General features: G+C 46.8%; 1 protein-coding gene across 2 annotated transcripts in view; it reads right to left on the bottom strand.

Moving 5' to 3' along the window:
* Positions 1-23,447, bottom strand: part of GLB1L2 (galactosidase beta 1 like 2) — a 1,021,913-nt gene that overhangs the window by 747,929 nt on the left and 250,537 nt on the right. For both annotated transcript variants that reach the window (XM_085647243.1, XM_085647244.1), the window contains exon 4: positions 3,340-3,435. In XM_085647243.1, the coding sequence (XP_085503369.1) occupies positions 3,340-3,435 (96 nt within the window). The remainder of the gene's footprint in view (positions 1-3,339; positions 3,436-23,447) is intronic.

Below are 23,447 nucleotides of genomic sequence, written 5' to 3'. Positions count from 1 at the left end.
ACATATATATATGATTTTACTTTTGATTTTCTCAGGAACTACTGAACAGATTGACACCAGACCTGCAAAAGGCACTTCCCTGAGCTGAGGACTACCTCTCTGCCAAATTTCAAGTAATTCTGTTCAGCCGTTCGGGCTGTACCTTGGACTAAAGGTCCCTATGGAAAATTGCATGGGGAAAACGCGTTTTGGGACCCCCCTTTTTTCTCAGCCCCCGCTTGACGAATCCCCCCGAGACTTTCAGGGTAGGAGCGGAGCGGAGCGCCCCACCTATTTTGAAAATTTCACGATTCGTCAACCGGCGCCAAAGTTATTCCAAATAGAATGTTGCGGATTTCCTATGGAAACACGGTCCTAACTATAACTATCTACTGGCGACCGCCAGTAGATAATATATATATATATATATAGATATATTACCTACTGGCGGTCGCCAGTAGGTAGTTATAGTTAGGACCCTGTTTCCATAGGAAAACCGCAACATTCTATTTTGAATAACTTTGGCGCCGGTCGACGAATCCTCGCGAAATTTTCAAAACTAATGGGGCGCTACGCTCCACTCCTACCCTGAAAGTCTCAGGGGGATTCGTCAAGCGGGGGCTGAGATAAAAGGGGGGTCCCAAAACGCGTTTTTCCCATGCATTTTTCCATAGGACCTTTAGACACAGCTACAGCCCGAACGGCTGAACAGAGTTCCTTGAAATTTGGCAGAGAGGTAGTCTACAGGTCAAGGAAGTGCCTTTTGTAGGTTTGGTGTAAATCTGTTCAGTAGATTCTGAGAAAATAGCCTTTAAATCAATATATATATCTGAGCCAGCTTACGGTGCGCTTACGGTAAGCTTACCGTACGCGTACGGTGACGTGCGCGAGTGCGAATCTGATTGGCTGTTAGATCTTAGTAAACATTCGAATCGGTCGAAACCAGGACGTGGCGGCCGCCATTTTCTCTCTCGCACTCTGAGAGGGGGTTTAAAAACAAAGGTCAAAAACATGTAAAGGGGCTGTTTAGACAGCTCCTAAGCACCTAGCCATGTTGAGGGAGTCCCCAAAGATCCCCTAAGGCCAAAAACGGAATTTTTATTTTTTCGATAATTTCGCAATCCTCTGCTGATGCTAATACTGTATTTAGACACTTATTTGCCCATGTCTTCTTCCATTAAATTTTAGCTATACATATATTACAAATATTTTTTTTTCATAAAGACACATATGTCATCAGCAGAGGATTGCGGTCGCGTGAGTTATAGTTGCCTGCACTAACTATAACGGGGGAATTTCATTGGTTTTTTATCAGTAAAATGTCCAGCTAACTATAACATGTGTGAAACCTATGGTTTTTCACTGAATTTGCAAGGTTTTTTAAATGCTAATTCCTAACTATAACGTGTGTGAAACCTATGGTTTTTTCAGTAAATATATATATATATAAAAATAATGAAGTAGAGGTTTGTTTATCTCTACATCGGGAGCTTAGAGAAAGTACGCAGCACTTTTAGAAGGTAAAGGGAGATAGAAGCTGTGACATAATGAGTGAGTGAGTGAGTGAGTGAGTGAGTGAGTGAGTGAGTGAGTGAGTGAGTGAGTGAGTGAGTGAGTGAGTGAGTGAGTGAGTGAGTGAGTGAGTGTGTGTGTCTGTCAAGCATTTACAAATAGTTATACGGTGGAAGGCGAAATATATCGACCACAGGGTTATTGATTAGAGAATTTAAACTTCCTCTATATTGTCAATTTAAATTTCGAAAGGTAAGTGTACATTTACTGCTCTTCGCTCTATATCTACTTACCTCGTAAAGTTAAGCAAATGTGGGGTTGTGCCTTCATGACATAGTGTGAGTGGACAAACTGCAATCGATATTTAAAACTCAATAATATGAGGATGTTATTTATTTGTATGATTAGCAATAGTATTGTATGTGTCACAACTATGTACACCATTATGTGGAAACTAATAAAACAGATTTCAAACAAAAACTCAGTATTATGGTAGTATGCCTTCCAGCTCGCTACTCGACCATATCTTACAAGAAGAAAATCTGTGTGGAAAAATGTATGGAATATTTTCAAAAAATCTATTCTCATGACTTCTTTGGTTAAGCATGCAAACGTGTGCTTTGGTAGAGAGACGGGAAACTTCAATGTAATTAAGTCTGCGTCCTCGCAGATGGCAATTAACGAACGCCATGCACCTGGGACTTGGCAGACTGCTTCAGGGACGCTGTAACTAAGGAAAACTCTTTCAGTCAAGATAAAACAGATTCCCAGGTAACTAAGTAAGCCATAGGTGGAACGAATGTGCCAAAGCCTACAAGGAGAGAGATGATACACCAGAGATGAGACAGTCAGCTGTTGGGGCACAGACTGTGCAGGGTTCAATGTCAGAACAGAGAAAAGAAATGTAGTGAAAATGTACGGCCAGCACTTGTACATCTCTAAGAATATACTAGGACAGCACATTCATCATTGGTTAGTTTGCCTGTACCTTTACAAATGGTGATTAACCTCATCTAAACCAACCACACTCAAAAGAAAAGAGGTGTTCCATACAGCTGTGCTATTGCATCTCTCAGGAAGACAGCAGTCACCCTCATACAAGTTTTCGGCCACATTCATCCTTTACAATAGGCATTGTAGACAAGGGACAAGGTATCCAAATCTCAATACAGCCATTCTGATAAGGGAGACTCAAATGAGAAGAGGCTGCCTCCTAAATTGTTTCCAAAGCCCTAAGTATACTTAGGAGCAGTTCAACCCTCCCCTCAAAAGAAGGAGCCACAAGAATTTAGAGTTAAAATAAAATTAACAAGAGAACTGAGGACAGAAACTCTAACAGACAATAGTTAAGGTAGTCTTGACACTACATCACGTATACATACCACCTCTTGGGCACCACTACACTGAATAAAATACTGTGAAGTGAGGCTTAGGTTGAGAGTTGCTGTAAGGCTACTGGGAGGGAGGAAAGCATGGTCGATGTAGCTACTTAGATGACGTAGTGGAATCGATGAGGATAAATTCATAACCGACACTGAGCTGATGGTGCTTTAGTATTGGTAAATCTATGTGGTGGTAGGTCGAGGTAGAACCATAACACCACTAGTCTGTTCGTGGTTGTACAAGGTATTGGCTAACAAAAAACCTTTGATGATGTGGAGGTTGAAACAATATTTCAGCTCACAGAATGAAACAGGAAGAAATATTGAGATTGAAAGGTTTCGGAGACTGAAATTGAAAGGTACTTGTCAGAGTAGAACCCCAACACTAAAGGTTTTGGTAGTCCGGTGCAGTAACACACTCCACTGGTGTATGAGGGGAATGCTGATAATGAAAATGCCATCTTACCTGGGTAACCCTCCAAGGTCCCACTCAGAACAGATGTAAGGCCCAGGACGCAAAATTACCCATAGTCCGACGTCCTCTGCAGTTTTAAGGAATGCCCTGGAATGTCAATGGAAAAGTAATTACTAACAACAAAATATAAGTGGAGCATATAATGTCCTGGGGACCCACAACATGGGTGCCTGGAGCACAATCCACTCTGCACCCTTCAACCTTCCTACCTTCCACCAACCCGCAAGTGTCTAGAACAGAGTAAACATTTTTATTCACATACTACTGTTTGATAGTTTTATATACATATGTGACTTCCTTTCAACATTTTATTTACACAGTGACAACATGTGTAGCGTGTCTCTTCATTTAATCTGCTTATATTTGTAGATGCCTTTCGTTGGTAATGGTATAACATTTTCTGTGCTATATTAGCCTTCACTTGGTTCATTTTTTCCAAAGGCTCTAGTAATCCTGATTAAGCCACAAAAACGAAATTATGAAATGTGATCAAATAGCTACCTGTCTCTTTCTCTTGTTGTGTGTCAAAATCTGCCACAGTTTTAATGTATAACTGTCTCTATCCATCTCTCTCTGTTTCCATCTAAACCTATCTGTTTGTAGCTGTATTTTTAGGTCTCGGCTAGCGTAGGCTGTGCACATGCGCAGTCTCGCTGGTGAGATTTTATGTTTTTGGGTAGCTTTCACTAGCGGGGTTTAAGCCCCGCCCCTCTTTTCCATTGGCTGGCGTCACCGTTTATGCTAAACGGTGGCCAGCCATTGGAAAAGAGCTTCCAGTGACGTACACTTTTCTCTTTTAGAGCCGTCCCACTTGGACTGGCTCGTCTGACTCCCTGCTGGCATAAAAGGTTTCTTGTCTTCTTTATGGGGCGAAACAGATGGCCCCATAAAGAAGATAATAAACCTTTTACGCCAGCAGGGCAGTCCGTCCAAGTGGGATGGCTCCAAAAGAGAAAAGATTCTGTCGAGGACAGGCACGCGCAGCAAACTCTATCCTGGGCGTCCTCGTCAACTTTCACCCCGGTCATTCGGAAATTGCGGTGCAGTGAGGAGCGAAAGCCCACTGCTTCACTTTTTCTTTTTTTGCGCATTTGGTTCTCACTCACTGATTCTGCAAAAGTCATATCTCTGTAACGTTTCCTTTCCAAACTGAAATAAGGAATGAGATGTAAAGGTGCCTTCCCATATGATGGAGTCCTCCCCCCCCCCCCCCCCCCCCCCGGTCAGTGTTAAAGTTAGAAAATAAATGAACGCGGTGTCCTGCAAGAGAAACTTTAATTTCTCTGGCGCGGCGTGTTGTGGCTTGAGCTTCACAATCAAACCCCCCACGTCTCTCTCGATCACAGCATCCCAGCACAAGCCTGGCAGGCCCTTCAAAGGCTCCGGAGCGGGCACCAGCCCATGGGGGTCCTACGCCATGTGCTGAAACAGCTGCTCCGAGGTGGCTGGGAAGACGCAGGCCCAAACAAAGGGAGGAAAGAGGGTGAAAACAACACACACACGGCACCCTCCCAGGCCGAGCTGCTGTTCACCCTTGTCCAGGGCCGCTTCAATGCCCTTCATTGGAAACTCAAAGTAGCCCCCCAAACAAAACAAGCAGCAAAAAACATACAGCCCGAAAACTCAAAGCTAATATCACACGCTCCGGCGGGCCGTAATGCCCCGCTAAAGTCTGACCCGGGAATAATTAGCAAGGGGCCATTTAGCCTGGTTTGTAGGGGTGGGGACGTCTCTCCCCCTTTTATTAATTAAACAAAGTAACTTTCCCAGCGGATTAAGGGAAAGGATAAAGGTGTGATAACATTTTAGGAAATTGTTACCCTACCTGAAAAAAGACTTTTCTTCCCGGACAGTGGGGGGAACATCAAGGGGCTGTCTTCTATAAACATCCCCCTGCGGGAGATGTGGCCTTTCCAGCTGGCTGGCTCTTTCGAGTAGTGCATGGTTCTCATAGTGCAGCATGGCCACCCCTGACGTTGTAAGAAGTGTTCCCTCGGAGGACGAGGTGTCCCCTCCGACCAACAACAGAGGCGAGCGTTTGCTGGTTTGTTTCTTGTATTAGTTAGATTACCACAGTCCTTATCGAGCGTTTTATTGATTAGTAATGCCTGCCGGTCAGAGTCAATCGAAGGCAACGGTAAAGCTAAATATGCGCTTGAGACAATCTAAGGCTGGGCAGCCAAAACGGGGCACTTTGTATTTAAGGTCACCGGATAACTTCATCTTCCCCACTCTTACATTGTTTTAAGATGCGGATTTGTTTCAGCTGAAATTAATCTAGTCTGAACTCCCAGAATTGGAGGATGTGGCCTAACGGCCAGAGTGGGGAACAAGGATCGAGACTCGGCGTTGGCTCGACGTCCCGTGATTCTGGGCAAATCACTTAATCTCCCTACCAAAAAGGAGTGTGTCCTTGTGTAATGCAACTGGTGCTCATGTAAAGCGCTCCAATACCTCCGGGTCGAGTTTGCGCTATATAAATATGCAACAACAAAAAAATGCACTGGGCTCCTGAATGGGAACCGAAGACATGAAAACACTGACGCCATTGAGTCACGTGGTATTCACAGTTCTTACACCAGAATCCGAAAGGATTATGACTTCAAAATGGACTTTGTAGTAAGTTATAGAAAGCAATACTATACTTTTATACTAAAAGCAACCAATTAAACGAGTAAACAGTCATAACTGTGTATTTTTAGCCACAGAGAATCTTAAGCGTGGATTTCGCCGGAGGACACGCATCTAGGAACAGAGTTCAGATCGCATTACACATCTGCTCTGGGGAGCAATCTAGGACTAAACAAATACATACTTTTGAAAACAAAGCCAAAGGGCCGTACCCAAACGCCGTAGTGTATTTTTTTTTAAACTTTGGAGTGTTTTACGTAGATGGATAGACAGTGACCGTGTTACCAATTTAACACAGACGAGAACAGCCTGTAAACTAAGTGACGGTCAGCACACTGTGCAGGGTCGAGTCGGGGGCCTGTGCCTGCACAAACGTCAAGGCAGGGAGTGCAGCTTCAGGTGGGGCATTATGTACCAAAATTACGGGCAACGCTGGGTATCATGGCTGGGATGTGCGGCTCTATGACTCTTTAACAAATAATCTGTTGTTGGGAAAGTGTTTTTCTCTAGAACTTCTAGAGTGAGTGAGCACAGGCCACTTAAAGTGTAGGGTGTTTAGAAAAATAGATATGAGGTGGAATGAAAACTAGCCAAGAAACCAAGGATGACTAGGCGAGTGAGCCCTCGTGAATACCCAACTTTATCCAGGACTAGATTTCGCTCCGGGGGGATGGGGTAAGAGATCTCGCGCTGACTGCGGCTAGCCTGAGGGGCCAAATGGCCACTGAAAAAAGACTTTTCTTCCCGGACAGTGGGGGAAACATCTAGGGGCTGTCTTCTGTAAACACCCCCTGCGGGTAACGTGGCCTTTCCAGCTGGCTGGCTCTTTCGAGTAGTGCATGGTTCTCATATTGCAGCATGGCCACCCCCAACGTTTTAAGAAGTGTTCCCTCGGAGGACGAGGTGTCCTCTCCGGTCAACAACAGAGGCGAGCGTTTGCTGGTTTGTTTCTTGTATTAGTTAGATTACCACAGTCCTGATTGACTGATTAGTAATGCCTGCCGATTAGAGTCAATCGAAGGCAGCGGTAAAGCTAAATATGCGCTTGAGACAATCTAAGGCTGGGCGGCCAAAACGGGGCACTTTGTATTTAAGGTCACCGGATAACTTCATGTTCCCCACTCTTACATTGTTTTAAGATGCCTATTTGTTTCTGCTGAAATTAATCTAGTCTGAACTCCCAGAATTTGAGGATGTGGCCTGACGGCCAGAGTTGGGGAACAAGGATCGAGCATCGGCGTTGGCTCAACATCCCGTGATTCTGGGCAAATCACTTAATCTCCCTACCAACAAGCATTAAAAATGCAATAGGTTTCGCCTTTGATTAAGTTAAAGCAATTTGCTTTGCTATAGAATACCATGAGCAAAGCAAATGGCTTGAACTTAACCAAAGGCGACACCGATTGCATTTTCAATGCTTGTTCTTGATCAGTCTCTATTGTTGTCTACGTCTGGCTATCTCTATCTCTCTCTCTCTCTCTCTCTAGCTGTATACCTATATCTGTCTCTATTAGGCCTGGGCTAAATTTCCATTCCGCTCGCGGAAATTGCGATAATTTGACATTTTCGCGTTCTGCGGAGAGCGCGAAAATGTCAACATTTCCGCATTCCGCAGCTTAGCGATAATTTGTTTCTTGCTCGCGCTGTAAAATAATACATTCTCGCGTGCGCGCGCGATCGCCTTACCTGAATCCCCGCGTTCGCCGACAAGTTTTCCCGATCCGGTCGCGTTCTCCACGAGATGTTGGATTGTTGGTAGCCATTTGCGCTGTCTCACGACAGTTCGCGCCCGCAGTAATGTCATTGGTCGCGCGATCACGTCTTTCTTCTCGCGATCATGCACCGCGAGAAGAGTGAAAACAAGATGGCCGCGCCCGCGAGCAACCGCATGGGTAAGTTGGCGAGCCGCGACCAGCAGAAAATACCGCGAACGGGCGGGAAAAAACTTCCACATCTTCGCGATATTTCCGCGTGTGTGCGGAGATTTTTAACATTTTCGCGATAATTTGCGAAAGTCACTTTCGCAAATTCCGCCCACCCCTAGTCTCCATCTCTATCTCTGTTGCAATCGCTATCTTTGCCTCGATCTCTATCAGTCTCTGTATCTATATCTATCAATCTATCTGTCCCTGTCTCTTTCTATTTGCCTACATCTGCCACTGACAGACTACTTCTGCAATACTACTTCCCCTACTCATAAATGCTTTTGTGAATCGGTTCGCATTTGTCTGTTGGTTATGATGGAAAGACTGTGACAATGCCTTTGTAAACCATAAGACTAAGCGTGGGTAATTTTTATGGACCAGAGAACACTTACCAATTAAGTGTAGCTTGACGCTGCCTCAAAATAAAGCCACAACCAAGGGGACACAAGTATCAAATTAAAAAACACAATGAGCGAGCAAGTTGGAAAGGAGGCAAGAGATGGTGGTGACCGTGAAGTTAACGGGGAGAGAAGACCCAAATCAGAAATTATCTTGACATCAAAAGGTGAATTCTTGTCTGATCTTATTTAAGAAACAATATATGGAATATCAAAAGAGAAAGTTCTAAAAAAATGCCTTAGAACTCGAATGTCTTGCTGTCTACATCGAGAGATGTTCACGGTCTGTGATGGGGGGCTGAGGGGGTGGGGGGCAAAATAACGTGCCCTTGTTTACTTTAGAGAAAAGTCTAACGGTCGCTGTCCCAGCATTCCCAAGTTAGTCATTGGTTTTGTAAAGTGTTGGGTTAATAAACATTACACACATTTTGATTATTCATGGTTCAATTAAGAAACCAACTCACGTATACTTGTATTCATTTCTTTGATGCTACTGTGGGTTTGTTTGGAATCTACCAATGGTTTCAAGTTTAACTTGGCTTAACGCTCAAACATAACAAAATAGAAAATGTTACTCGCCACATTTAATCCTGCACACTCCGTCCTTCAACCACTTTGTTAATTAATCCAGTATCAGGAGTACATGAGTTACTACAGACAATAATTTCATATTCGTCAGTCCCCTCATTCTTTTATCCCTACTTTTGAAGTCCATTCTAATTTATAGAATACATATAGATGTACATCTGAGGCACAATCTGGATCAAAGGGAAAAATACAATTCTTAAATGTTCCTAGAAAATCGCAAGGGACATCATATAGTTTTGACTTTCTTCAAATCCTTGATGTGTGTAGTAATGATTTTGGTGTGGGGTGTGGACATGCACTGTTGGCTGCAGGTATATGTAAGGTTTGGTTACCAGAGTAAAGAAATAGAAAGTAAGTTACTTGTAATTCTTTTTTTTTTTTTAATAGAAAAATGTTATTGCACGTAAGTAAAAAAGTTGATCTATTCATCAGAGATCCACCACGATATTACAATTCCAAGTCCAATCTATCGCATGGTCGCCCAAAATACATGCGTTAATATCTCGGCCCCTTACTATCCCTCCAGTCCATGATAGTCCTACCATTTTCCCATACTTTATTATATTTCTGGGGGCAGCCTCTTGCTTCACAAATTGTTTCTTCTAGCTTGCCACACCAGTCCATGCCTCTTGTCCATGTCTCTAATAAGGGGGCATTGGGAGATGTCCATTGATCGGCTATGTCCCTTTTAGCTACTACTGTGCCAAGGCCAATTAGCATTTTGTCCCGCCTGGGTCCACCCACATACATGATGCCCAGCAGTGTAATTCTTGGTTGTGGTTCGATGTAGGACCCTACGACAGGGGATAGATCATTTAAAATAGTAACCCAATAAGCACGTTTCACGAGGCATTTCCATACTACATGAAAAAAATCCCCCATGAGATCATGACACCTGTAACAGGCTGGGAATTCACAAATGCCGGCTCTCCACATGCGACAGGGTGTCAGGTATGCATGGTGCAGGTATAGGAACTTCACTAAGTGGAGTCTAGTGGATTTCGCCAGGATCCAAGGGGACGTGCAGGAGTCTCTCCAGTCTGCCTCATCCTGGGCTCCAACCCCGCCCTCCTGTTTTTCCTTCAAATAGTCCAACAATACAGGGCAGTGTACCACTAGAGACCTGTAGATCTGGGACATTCACCCCTCCCTTACACTAGTGACCCAAAGGTAGTTTGCATTCGAAGGGACTGTACTCAGGAATGTTTTATAACTCCTCCTGGTAAGTGGAGAGGGTGTGTCGAAGTTGTATAGTGGTAAAATTGGGAGGTCTGCATGTGGAATTCAGTTCTAAGGTCCTGAAAGGACTTCATGTGGGCTCTAAACCAAACATTGCCTATCTTCGAGAGTCCTACGACTCCCAGCCTCTGAATCCCTCCATAATAGATAAGCTACTTGTAATGCTTGTGTTTAACCATGGGTATTCTCTCCAAATTCATAAAAGTTAGAGTATCTGATTTTCCAAAATGAATCAAGCCAACAGAAAACATACGAGAAATTATAACATTTACTTTGTTTTAGTTTCCTGTCTGTCAAATTGCACAGGTAACAGAAACATTAGCTGAAAACACCACAGAAAAAAACAACCTGACAGAAAATAAAAGCAGGAAATGGCAGTAACATTGTGAACCGTGTGAAGTCACCCAGCTCCTTTAAGAATCTAGAAAACTGGCTTAAAGCATCATATTCAGCCAGGAGTCAGTGAAGCAAATCGATTTTTGGAGCAAAAGAAGGATAAAGAATAACTGATTTACAGGCACATGCATCAAGCTAGGATTGTGCGAGTCCTTTATTGCGAATATTAAAGATTCGCAATTAAGGACTCGCAAAATCCTATGCATGTAGGAATCGCTATAATAATAGCGATTCCTACATATTCCTTATTTGCGACTCGCTGAATAGCTTCCCATTCATTCCTATGAGGCCCATAGGAATGAATGGGAAATTGCAAGCGCAATTTGCGAGTACCAATTGGTACTCGCAAATTGCTCATGCAATTTCAAGGGTGTCAAAAGGACACCCTGTTGCACCCCTGAAACTGATCTGTGCACAAATGTTGCGCACACACATGTCCCAAGGACATGTGTGTGTGTGTAACCTACAACTTTGAAAAATGCACTTTAGTGCATTTCTCAAAGTTTTTGCAAATTACCATGAAGTTCAACTTCATGGTTATTTGCGCCCCCTAGTAGCGAAATCGCTACTTCAAAGTGCTTCTTGCATTGCATTTAAGGAATCGCAAAATGCGATTCCTTAAATGCAATCGCATTTTGAGAACTCGCAATTAATTGTGAATTCTCAAATTGCGAGGGCCTTGACCATTGATGCATCACAAAAGCTAATTTTGTGAACGGCCAATTTTTGAGAATCGCACCGTTTGCGATCGCAAAAAGCTTTGATGCATGTGCCAGTTAGTGCCTTTACTGTGGCCCCCAAACCTAGGGAGGCGGGTAGTGCTTTTATGAATTCAGAGAGATTACCCATGATGAAGAATAACAATTACAAGTAAGTAACTTCCTTGTCTTCATTGCGGGCTTTTCTCCGATATCTTGGAAGGCAAAACAAAGTAGCAAGCTACTCCAACCTCTGTTGTATGAACACGGCCACTGCTTGAACTCTGAATCAAACAAGGTATGAAGCAAATCCTGTCCTGACACAGCATCTGCCCTGGTGTCTGAGTTCACAAAATAATTTGTAGCAAAAGTGGGAACTGACCTCCAAACATGACCCTTACAAATGCCAGGAATAAAATGGTATAAAGTGTGGGGGAAATTGGGCGAAATACAGAGAACTGTCAATATGATGGAGTCAATAGTTTTTAGGGCCGGAGCAAAGTGGGCCAAAGAGCCGCAAGGGGCCTGGAATGACAATTGAATATCCTGTAGAAATGTGCTACTATTAGAGGAGCTAGGAAAGATACAAGGGGGGAAAGTGATGAGTAAGGGAACCATACTGTCGTGTATTGTGACATATTGTTATGCATTGTTCAAATGTCAAACTAATAAAAAGATTTCTCTCCCCGCCCCCCAAAAAAAATACCAGGAATAGAGGCAATTTTCATCACCTTTCTTATAAGAGGTAATAATACAATAAACTCTCCATTTGGTTATAGTATATTTAGCGGAGGCTAGCTCGTATTGAACAGCTCCATAATTTACCAAGAGCTGTTGCCCTTATGAATATCTTGGTTCTTATCTATTTAATATCATCATCATAAAATCAACTTTATTAGGCTAAATGCGCACAATCCATGGATAAGCACATTTAAAAAGCAAGTAAAAAAAATGATAAAAATGCATTCAGAGGATGTTCTTTAAAACACTCTGTACCGGTCAATACTATCCGAGTTTAATTGATAACAATAAAAGATTAATTACGAGAGAACATTAGAAAAACACAGGCCAGCCCGCAAAAGTACATTGTACCATGTCAGTATCTCTTCCTTGTTGTAGGCAAGCATTTTATAAACTTAGAAGGTTTAATGCTTGCGTCCCATAAAAGCAGAATCAAAAAACGTTTCTGGTGGGAAGTGTAACATGTGCAAAACAATATAAAGTGCATAATGCTTTGCATAGAGAGATCATCACTTGGGTACATAGGAAGATTCAGCAAACATGTTCTACGAATAAAATCTGCAATCTTAATCTCTCCTGGTATGATGGGGGTATTGCCCTTCCTGACCTCTACAAATATTACTGGGCAGCTCATCTGGCGGCCATTAATCACAGCACGTACAGACGGGCATGATGATTCGCTGGTTGCTTTCTGGCGGGAATTAGAATCGAGTGCTCTATTCCAAGGCCGAAACACGCCACCTGACTGGCCCACCCAAACACTCAGTGCAGGTTTGGCAGGCGGCTAACAGAGGGCTGGGTTGGTACCGTAGGGTGACTCTGGCTACTCCATTATGGGACTCGGAATTGCTTCGGAATCTGTGGTCATCTAAAGGGTTTGACAAGTGGGACCTCATTGGTGTTTCAAAAATCGGTGACCTATGGGTGAAAGGTAAGGTCAAGTCATTTCTGGCCCTGCAACAGGAATATGAGTTGGCTTCCACGGAATTTTACAGGAATATGCAGGTTAGGCATGCTCTACACTCATGTCTCCAGAAGGGAGAAACATCCCCCCACCCCCCCACCCGACTCCTCACCCCTGGAGGACAGACTCCTGGATGGCTACTTACCAACAGTCGCCCCGCTTGATTTACCTGTTGAGACGTTGTTCTATTGTTACAATAGTTATCCGGTCTCAACTGGGTTAACGTGTTTACTCCTGTTCTCTTTTTGTCTTATGATTGAGCAATCGCTGGATTGCGAGAGAATATTTCTAATATACAATACACAATTTTGTGTTACATAATGTGCAATTAATTTACATATTATGTCCTCCAGGGAGACCCCCTCCTATTCGGATGAATACATCCGTAATATTCTTGTGGTCCCTCCTTACTTTCTCATACCTCTACCCCCCTTCCATCAGCACCAAATACCTCTAGGGTACTACTTGAGAGATTAGAAAATTTAAAGAAAAAACAAATTAGGACAGACCTACATGCCCGCATGCTCACCGAATACTTAAAATCCAACACCATTCCTTTAGGACTACAAATACGTAATGTTCCTGCAATTTTTACCCAGGACCCCAAGTTTCGCACTGGTTTCAGTCATCTGGCCACTACTTGTTCCAGACATTGGATGGTCCTGGGTATTGACACGGCTATAGAACACAGTAAAAAAGAATTGGAAGAGATAGCAGAGCTAGAAAAGCTTATCCTAACGGATACTACCATCACTGACGCCAAAGGGCTCCTAGATAGAGTAAACGCCACTATCGCATCCTTCCACACCTTCGAACAAAACAAAAAAGTAAACAAAATTCAGAAGGATATCAAGAACTATAATAGAGACCAGACGAATCCATACTTACTTGACGCATTCTATAACACACCCTACCAGCCACCTAGAAACAAAAACTGGGGTAGATACCGCAATAATCAGCTTATAACCTTCTCTGACTCCTCTAATACATCCATCGAGGATTCAGACAGTGGGGAGGGCACAAGTACAGGCCCTCAAAGACGTCCCCAACCACCACCACTCCTCCCTACTGATTTTTTAGGAGTAGACCGTGGCCGCGGACGCCGGAGACACAACTACCAAAGCCAATTCGCAGGCGAGAGACAGACCCGCCACATATTCTACCAATGGGGACCCCAACAATGAATAGTTCAATATTGACCGACATCATGACACTCTTACCTATTGATATGTCCTTCAATTCTAACCCTTACGATGAGAACATACCTACCTGCCTTACGCCACCTATTGCCATCCACACCGTGCTACCCAATCCTTCCAGTAACCAAGTGACTTCATCACTGGTTTTACCGATTGTATCCCATACTACCACTCCCACTGATCAGGCTATACCCATTTTCAATCTTTCCTCTCATCGCCTATCTTCTGACGAAGTCTCCATACACATTAAGGGTCTTACCTTTGTCCCAACTGCACCCAGTAATTTTTTTAAGCTTCAGGAGGACTTACTCCTGTTTTTCAGGCGTATCCGTCTGAAACAATTTTTTTCAGACGAACCGGATACTAACCTGCCTTTTGAAAGACAATTTAGACCGGCCTCTACCTTTCTGCCACCTACTTCACTGCTGCCGCTGGAAATGTTAACCTTTGAGAAACTGGTTCTACATGAAGTAAAAGAACTGCAACACCAATCCGAATTTGTACCTTACAATCTGCCACTGACTGAAAAAATGGCCATAAACAATTTGAGTAACTACAAGGGTATAGTCATCAAATCCGCCGACAAGGGTGGTGGTATAGTCGTAATGGATCATGACAAATATGACAGCGAGATTCTTCGCCAACTTAATAATGCTACTCACTACCGCAAATTGACTTCAGATCCACTTATCTCCATACAACAAAAAATATCTACAGTTCCCTCCCAGGCCCTTCATGATGGTATCATCAGTAAGAAAGTACATGCTTTCCTTAATAATCCTCACCCAAGAACACCGGTTATCTATACCTTACCCAAAATACATAAAAACCCATCCATACTACCGGGCTGGCCTATAGCCTCTGGCTGTGGTTCCATTTTGGAACCCTTGGGCAAATATATTGACGCCATCCTGAAAGAATTTGTTCCACTCACCGATACCTTTGTCAAAGACAGTACCCATCTGATCAATATCATTGAGGACCTCCCATTTAATATCGATACCGACCTTATGGCCGGCCTCGATATCGAATTGTTGTACTCCAACATCCCCCAGATAGAGGATCTGGGGGTGATTGAACATCTATTGAATACACAATTGCGACCCATGCATATCCCCACTGAGTTTATAATTCAATTACTCAACATTGCATTGACCAATAACTACTTTCTGTACAAAGAAACGTATTACCTCCAGATCAAAGGAGTCTCGATGGGAGCTTGTTTTGCCCCGAATTTTGCGGTTTTGTATGTCCACCATTTAGAGTCCACACTTATCCTGTCAACTCAAAACCCTTTTTTGTGTAAGATTACACTATGGCGTCGATACATAGACGACATCCTCCTCCTATGGCAAAGGCAACTAGAAGACCTTTTGTCCTTTGTCATCGGTCTCAATAATAATCAACCACATCTTAAATTCAGCTCTGACATCAGAAAAAACGATCTTCCATTTCCTTGATCTTACATTACACGGAGAAGATGGTACCATTGGTACGACTCTATACCGAAAACCCACAGAACGGAATACCTTGCTCCTCTATTCTAGCTTTCATCCCCGGGGCCTATCATACGGTCAATTCCTGTGCATACGGCGTAATTGCAAATGGCGCAAGGATTATTTCCGTGAGGCAGTCATCCTATCAGAAAAATTGACTAGCAGAGGCTACCCTAAATACCTAGTCAAAAGGGCTCTTAAACGTGCTTGGTACAGCCATAGGGAAATAATTTTGGCACCATCCACCAAACCTCAAAACACACGTATTCCTTTTGTTTCAACCTACAGTCCATGCAGCAACAAGGTTGGCAGAATAATCAAGAAAAATTGGGCATTGCTCCGCACTTTCACACATTTTTCTGAACCCCCTTTACTATTCTACAAAAGAGGAAATAACCTCTCAGACAAATTAGTTCATGCCATTACATGGTTGCCTAGAGAGAAGAATGATCAGTCAGTAACATCATTATGGGGCCTTCCACCAATCATAGGCCACTTTAAATGCCAGAATTGCAATGTCTGTGACCTTACCAATAACACTAAGGTATTGTCACGACAGAACGCACTTACCAACGTAAGCATTTTTCCAACTGTTGCACCAAAAAATCTATGCGATTCCGTGCCCGTGTAATTTACTTTACATAGGCCAGACGACACAAATGGTGAAATAACACATCTCCCAACATAAGAGTCGTATTATGGTGGTAACCTTCAACTCCTGATGAATAAATGTGAGTGCAGGTGGATCACACGTAACTCCGTAGCCCAAGGCCTAAATTGTCTTGATGAGTGGAATACTGTCACCACTATAACATAGAACCGCCTACCTTACTTCTCTAAGCAATGTCCTGGTTTCTACTCTGTATGGGCATTATTTCTGAGCGTTAATTTTCTGAGCTGTAATTTACTGTATTTTATTGTATATATTCCTTCCCAAAGGTTTGTTCTTTAACCTATGGAATGTAACTATTATTATTTCATCTGATCATGTGACATGCTCCAATTCATGCAATTCGTTAAAGTCAAATGTTTTCCTACTCAAGGTGTTATTGATTGTCTTTATCCCTTGTTTTTTTTTTTTTGAAACCGTTTATTACAGGTCTTAAAAGTATACAAGTATGGGCCCACAACCTTCCGGCCGGCCGCTAGCAATAGTAGGAACATACGACATATATTCATGGAGCACGTGGTATTACAGGAGGAGCATTTCTCAATAGATAACAATGTCGAAAACCACATCATCCAGGCCCCATTATGCGGTTTCATTTTAAATTAAGAACAACAAAAATTAAAACCACACCCACAAGGCAACCCACAATCAAAAATAGCAGCACGTGCTCCCCAAGAGGGGGGATCCCAACTATACACAGAAGTGTGAAGAGGGGGAAGAGAGCAAAGCGAGGACTGGGGGAACCCAATGCCCGGCAGCGGGGGAATGAGTCGGCTAAGGGGATGGGGCTGGCGAGGGATCAGGCAGCAGCGGTGGCGCGCAGATACCCCCTCGGTAGGCGTTCCAGGGGCCCCATACTTTCACCCATGTCCCAGGCTTACCCCTCGCCACATACACCACTTTTTCGCGAAACATGCACCAGTCCATGTGTTCTTTCCAGGCCGAGACCGTCGGGGGCCTCTGGGATCCCCACAGTTGAGCAATATCACGCTTGGCTACCATATATCCCAGAGTCACCCACCACGTCTGCGGCGCTGAGTAATCAGACGGTTCCCACACATTCAACAGGCATCTTCTCGCTTCAGGCAGCAGCGCCACATGCGTAACCAGACACAGCACCTCATGTACACCACGCCAGAACCCCTCTACCTCCGGGCACTCCCACAAAATATGCATAAAGGTCCCCAAAGCACCACACCCACGCTTACATAACCCATCTCCGGCATAGCCCATACGCAGAAGCTTTGGCCCCGTCATGTAGACCCGGTGGAGTATCTTGAGCTGGACGAAGCGAAGGCGAGCCGGTATGGCCACCTCCTTCGGGGAGGCCACCGCGGAGGTCCAGTCCTCGTCGTCCAACTCCAGCCCGTCGGCAACCCAAGCCGCACGAAGGGCAGTCAACAGGCCCGAGCAGTCGTTTATCAGCTTTTTGTATATAAGTGAGATCGTGCTGTCCGGGACGTGCCCATCCAGCACTCTATCTTCCAGGGGGGAATATTCCGGGATGGAGGCAACGTCCGTGAAGACGGAACCCAGCGCATGACGGACCTGCAAATACCGGAAGTATTCACTGCCCTGCAACTGAAATTCCGTCTGCAGCATATCGAACGTTTTAAATCCTCCCCTCGTCCAAAGATCCCCCACTTTACTGATACCTATTATGTCCCACTTCTCAAAGCCCTTAGAGGTCCACAGGGAACCTAACCGCTCAGACGCGTATAGTGGTGATGCCCGGGTCAAACGATCCTTCCACCCCATAGCTGCATTGGCCGCGTGCCAGACTTGCACCATGACAAGCGTGGGGCCCGTCAGACGAGCGTCGGGCGCGCTAGAGTAGAGCGCTCGATTATAGTCGCCACCTGGCAGGAGCATCTTGTCCATTTCAAAAGCCGGGTTTAAGGCGGGCCCGTAGAGGCCATGGTTAATGGCAGCGAGCTGGGAGGCCCAATAGTACCGTTTAATATCCGGGAGGGCGATCCCCCCGTCAAACCATGGGAGCGTCAGCTTAGCCAGAGCAATGCGCGGCCTCCCGTCCCAGAACAGGCGGCGTTGCAGACTCTCCACCTCGCGGAAGTAGCGCGCCGGGACCAAGTCCATAGTGTTCTGCAAAGCGTACAGAAAACGCGGCAGAGACATCATCTTGAACAATGCCGCCCGGCCGAGCGGCGAAAGCGGCAGGCGCCGCCAGCGTGCGACATCTACCCGCAGACGCTGGAGGGGGGGAAGCAAATTCCGTTCATACCGGGCCTCCGGGTCCAGAGTAATGAAGACACCCAGGTACCGAAATCCCTGCGGGGCGATCTGGATCGGACAGCCCCGCGGGAGAATAGGAGCCTCCCCAGAGAGAACATACACACACGATTTAGCCCAGTTGATGACGAGACCGGAGTTACGACCAAACGAGTGTAAGACATCAACTAGGACTATAAGTGATTTGCGTGGGGAGGCTAGGTACAGAAGGATGTCATCAGCGTATAGGGATACGCGATCCTCATACTCGGGGGTCCAACGGAGACCACGGATGGAAGGCTCCCACCGCAGCCACTCCGCCAGGGGCTCCAAGGCAAGCGCAAAGAGAAGCGGCGACAGGGGACAACCCTGCCGCGTGCCCCGGCCCAGCTCGAACGGGGCCGATACTCTTCCGTTCACGACCACCTGTGCCAATGGGCCCGCATACAGCAATTTGACCCAACTGATGAATCCTGGGACAAACCCGAACTTAGCAAGCATCGCCCAGATGTATGGCCACTCAAGCGTATCAAACGCCATGGTGGCGTCTAAGGACGCCAAAATGGCCGGTTCCCGTATGAATGGGACGCGCGCAAGCACCCCATGCAAACGCCGCAAATTAAGGGCTGTATTGCGATGGGGGATGAAGCCAGACTGGTCCTGATGAACCAGATCTCCCACCACACCGACCAGTCGATTGGCGAGTACCTTAGCGAGAATTTTGGGCTCCGCATTCAGTAGTGAGATAGGCCGATAAGAAGTAACCCGATCCCGAGGTCTCCCTTCCTTGTGGATCACCACGATTGTAGCCAGACGCTGGTCAAGCGGTAGGGAGCCCACTGAGTGGGCCGCAAGGAACATTTCGCGGAGGTGAGGCGCCAATGTATCCGGTCGCAGCTTATACAGCTCGATAGGGATACCATTCGGGCCTATGGCCTTGCCAGAAGCGACCGAGCGTATGGCGAGGGCGATTTCGTCGGAGGTGGGAGCGGCGTCCAGCAACACCCTGTCCTCCCCGGACAGGGAAGGCAATGCGATATCTCTGAGCAGGGCACGGGAATCCTCTTCCGAGCAAGAAGAGACCGGGGAATACACCTCGTGGAAATACTCCGCGAAGCAGGAGACAATTTCTTCTGGTTCAGTTACACACACACCATTCGTTTTCTCAATCAGCGGGACCACACGATTCGCTCTTTCCTTTTTATCCAACCACGCTATCAGTTTACCAGCCTTATCACCCACATCATACAACCGCCCCTGTTGCTCTCTACTAAGGCCCCTGGCCGCCTCCGTAACGAGGGCAAGCCGCCTGCTTGAGCTGAAGGACATGTAGTGCAGCGTCCGTCACCCCATCTTCTAGATTACCCTCCAGCTCCGCTATTTCAGCCTCCACCCGGGTCACCTCCTCCCGCTCACGCCTCCGTGCGTGGGAAATAAGGGATAGGGCCTCCCCTCTAAGTACTGTTTTGAAGGCCTCCCATAGGGAGATAGCTGAAGGCACTGACCCCACGTTCTCCTCAAAATAGCGCTGGAGGGATTTAATCAAGTCAGCGCGAATGGTGGGGTCGCGCAGGTACCAGGAATTGATTGGGACCACCCTGCTCTCAGCCCTCGGAAAGACATCAACATGCAACAATAGCGGGGAGTGGTCCGAGATACCCCGTGCCAAATGGCGCACCTCCCCCACCCTTCCGACATGGGCCGCCGGGACAAGGACATAATCAAGCCGTGAGAGACTACCATGGGCCCCCGAGTGGAAAGTGTATTGCAACTGTGTGGGATGTTTTAAGCGCCAGCAGTCCACCAATCCCAGTGTATCCAAGAGGCCGGATAGCCACGCCTGTGCCCGGGGGAGGTCCCTAGGGGGGTGACGATCCACAGTTCCAGAGACCACCGCGTTGAAATCCCCCCCCACCACCAGAAGCCCCCCCCGGAAGGCCAAGGAGGAGGCGCCCCAGATCTGCAAAGGTGGTCGACTGCAACCCCGGTGGGACGTATACTGACACAAAGACAACCACTTTGCCCTCCATTCTCCCCACCAAGACAGTGTAACGTCCCCTGTCATCATGGAGCACCTCATCAATTTCTAACGGGAGCGAGTTCTTTACCATGATACCCACACCCCTCGAGCCTGACGTGAAGCCCAAGTGGGCCACAAGGCGGTAACCACGCCAATTCATGGCGCAGAAGGAATTGCCAATAAGGTGAGTCTCCTGCAGGAAGACCACATCAGGCGAGAGTCGCTTCAGATACTGTAGGACCACACCTCGTTTGATCCTGTCCCCCAGTCCATTAACGTTCCAAGACAACAAAGTCAATTCCCTACCCCCCATCATACACAAAGACCATCATTCGTCCCCCCGAGAGCACAGTAGAGCCTACACAAAAAAAGGGTTGCCTTGTGAGAATAACAAACAACGCCCCATCCCTACCCACCCACCCCAACAAAACTCCCCCCTCCCTGCACCCCTGCATGAGCCCAGACAGCCCCCCCAATGTGCAGTGTGCCTGTCGCCCCATAGATAGCTAAACTAACTAGACCCCCAGAGGAGGAGGGAGAACCCCCAAGAGACCCCACACAACCTCCATAGGAGGGGAAATTAAGCAATCCGACGTATAGTCAAAAGTGGCATCATTTTTGTCCCGAGTGAGGCCTAATATTAGTCCCTCAGTCTTGATCCGGCGAGCCCTCTCCCCCGGCCGCTCCCCCCCCGCCACCCCGATCCCGATCTCCAGACAGAGTATCCAGCCAGTCCCCGGCCGCTTCGGGACGATCAAAAAAGTGTGTGCGACCTTCCACCTCCACTCGCAGCTTAGCTGGGAAGAGCATGGCGTACTTGATGTTTAGGTCCCGAAGACGGCGCTTGACACCAAGGAAGCTCAGTCTCTGCTTCTGGACCGCAGGGGTGAAATCAGGATAAAAATTAATATCCATATTATCAAGTCTAATCGGTCCCTGTAGTCTGGAGGATTGCAGGATAGCGTCTCTGTCCCGAAAATTAAAAATCCGGGCGATGAGAGGTCTCGGAGCGGCTCCGACCTTAGGCCTTCCCCCGGGAACCCTGTGGGCTCTCTCCACAGCAAAGAATTTACTCAGCCCCCGTGGCTGGAGATGGTTGACGATCAGGTCTTCCACGAAAAGGTCCGCCGCCGCTTCCTCACGTCCCTCAGGCACCCCGATGATACGGATGTTGTTACGCCGGGCCCGACTCTCGGAGTCCTCCAGGCGACGATCCATCAGCGCACTCGCCCGAGCAAGCCGGCGCACCTCCGTTTGCAGGGCCGCCACATCTGTCGTAAGGCCCGATGCGGTGTGGGCCAAAGAATCAACTCGGTCGTTGGTCTTGGAGAGATCGGCCCTTATCAGGCCAACATCTACGAGGACCGAGTCGATCTTCTGCGCCAGTGTGTCAAAACGCTGGCCCACAGAGGCCTTCATCTCGGCGATGGCGCCCATGACATCCCGCAAAGTCAGATCCGTGGGCAAATCGGGGGCATCAGTAGGGCCCTCAGGGGACTTGCGGGGCACCTCAGGAGATTCCTTCTGGAGGGTATAGCGATCCATGCTGTTAGACTGCTGGGCTGCGCCACGCCGGGTCGATTTTGCCTTTGCCCGATCGCCATCTTGTTTCGTGGCCATGGTCCCAGTCTCCCGATCGCACCAGCCACGTCGTGAAGGGCAGGCAAGCCGGTCCACGGGCTCCGGGGGGGTGCCACCCCAGATCTGCGGGGCGGATCACAGCCGGCGGGCAGGCGGGGTCCCCCAGAGAGGCCACACCAACACACAAAGCCCCGTGACCCAACCTCGCATAGACAGCCAGGAGGGTACGAAAGCGAAAGTGAAAGTGCGGGTTCCGCGAGCCACCAAGCCCTGCCCGCCGCTGTTATTCCCTTCGTCACTGGATCGCCCCACAACGCAAATCCGGGGTTCGGCTAGGAGAAGGCCGCAAACCTCGATCGGTGGTAAAGTCGGTGTCCGAGGTCCGATTTGGAAGCGGAAAACGGGCGCCACCTCAGCTCGGGCTCACCAACACAGTCCCCTCATCTGGGACAGGATATGTTCAGGATAGTGATAGGAGGTCGCGGAGGTCCTCGGGAGCCTCGCACCTACGCGGCCATCTTGGTTGCGCGCTAGGCTCCTCCTCTATCCCTTGTTTTTTTGATAACCATCCTTTTACTTTATAATTTGATTGCCTTTGTAATTTGTTTGATATATTCGCATTCTTTTAATATTCTGTGTATTTATTAGTCCATGCTAAGCTGTCAGTCTTTGTGTTGCCCATAACCATTTTTCTTGATTACTTCTTTTCAATGTAATTGCATAAATCTTGAATAATTTGTAATCCACTTGTTTTTGTCACTCAGACTCGGTGGCTTTTAAAACAGCGCTTTACTTCTCTACGCTTTTCCCTCCCCGCCCCTCTTTTTCTGGGTACTTCTCTACAGCCCCTTACGCTCCGTTCCCTTCTTACATTTATCTTACTTCCCCCCGGGTCACCTTACAATTGCTCCCGCTCTCTAGTTGTTTTTTAGTTTACACACGGCAAGTATTGTCACGTGATCTTGCCGCCACTTATTTCCGGATACTTCCTTGTTTTTCCCTCGAGAGACGCTTTACTCGTCCCCGACCTCGTCTGGATTTATTCGGGCTCCCGTAGCCTCTTACCGAGTGCATACAACCATCGGACTTAACCCGTCGCCATACACGTCCATTTTGCCGGTAAGATAACAGCGCTTCCTCCACTTATTAACGATCTTTTAATCTCGATCGTTGCCTTCTATTGATTGATTGCCTTCCCTTTCAGAGCGTTGCCCTTCATTGCACTCGCTCGTTGTCCCTCGACGCTGGACTTGCCATTTCCGGTAAGTCCTTGTTACCACCTCTCTGACCTTTACACCACACTTAAATCCTTGATGGCCGATAC

Source organism: Triturus cristatus, chromosome 3_2 (assembly GCF_964204655.1).
Source record: "Triturus cristatus chromosome 3_2, aTriCri1.1, whole genome shotgun sequence".
Classification (NCBI taxonomy): domain Eukaryota; kingdom Metazoa; phylum Chordata; class Amphibia; order Caudata; family Salamandridae; genus Triturus; species Triturus cristatus.
This window is presented reverse-complemented; position numbering and strand designations above follow the sequence as displayed.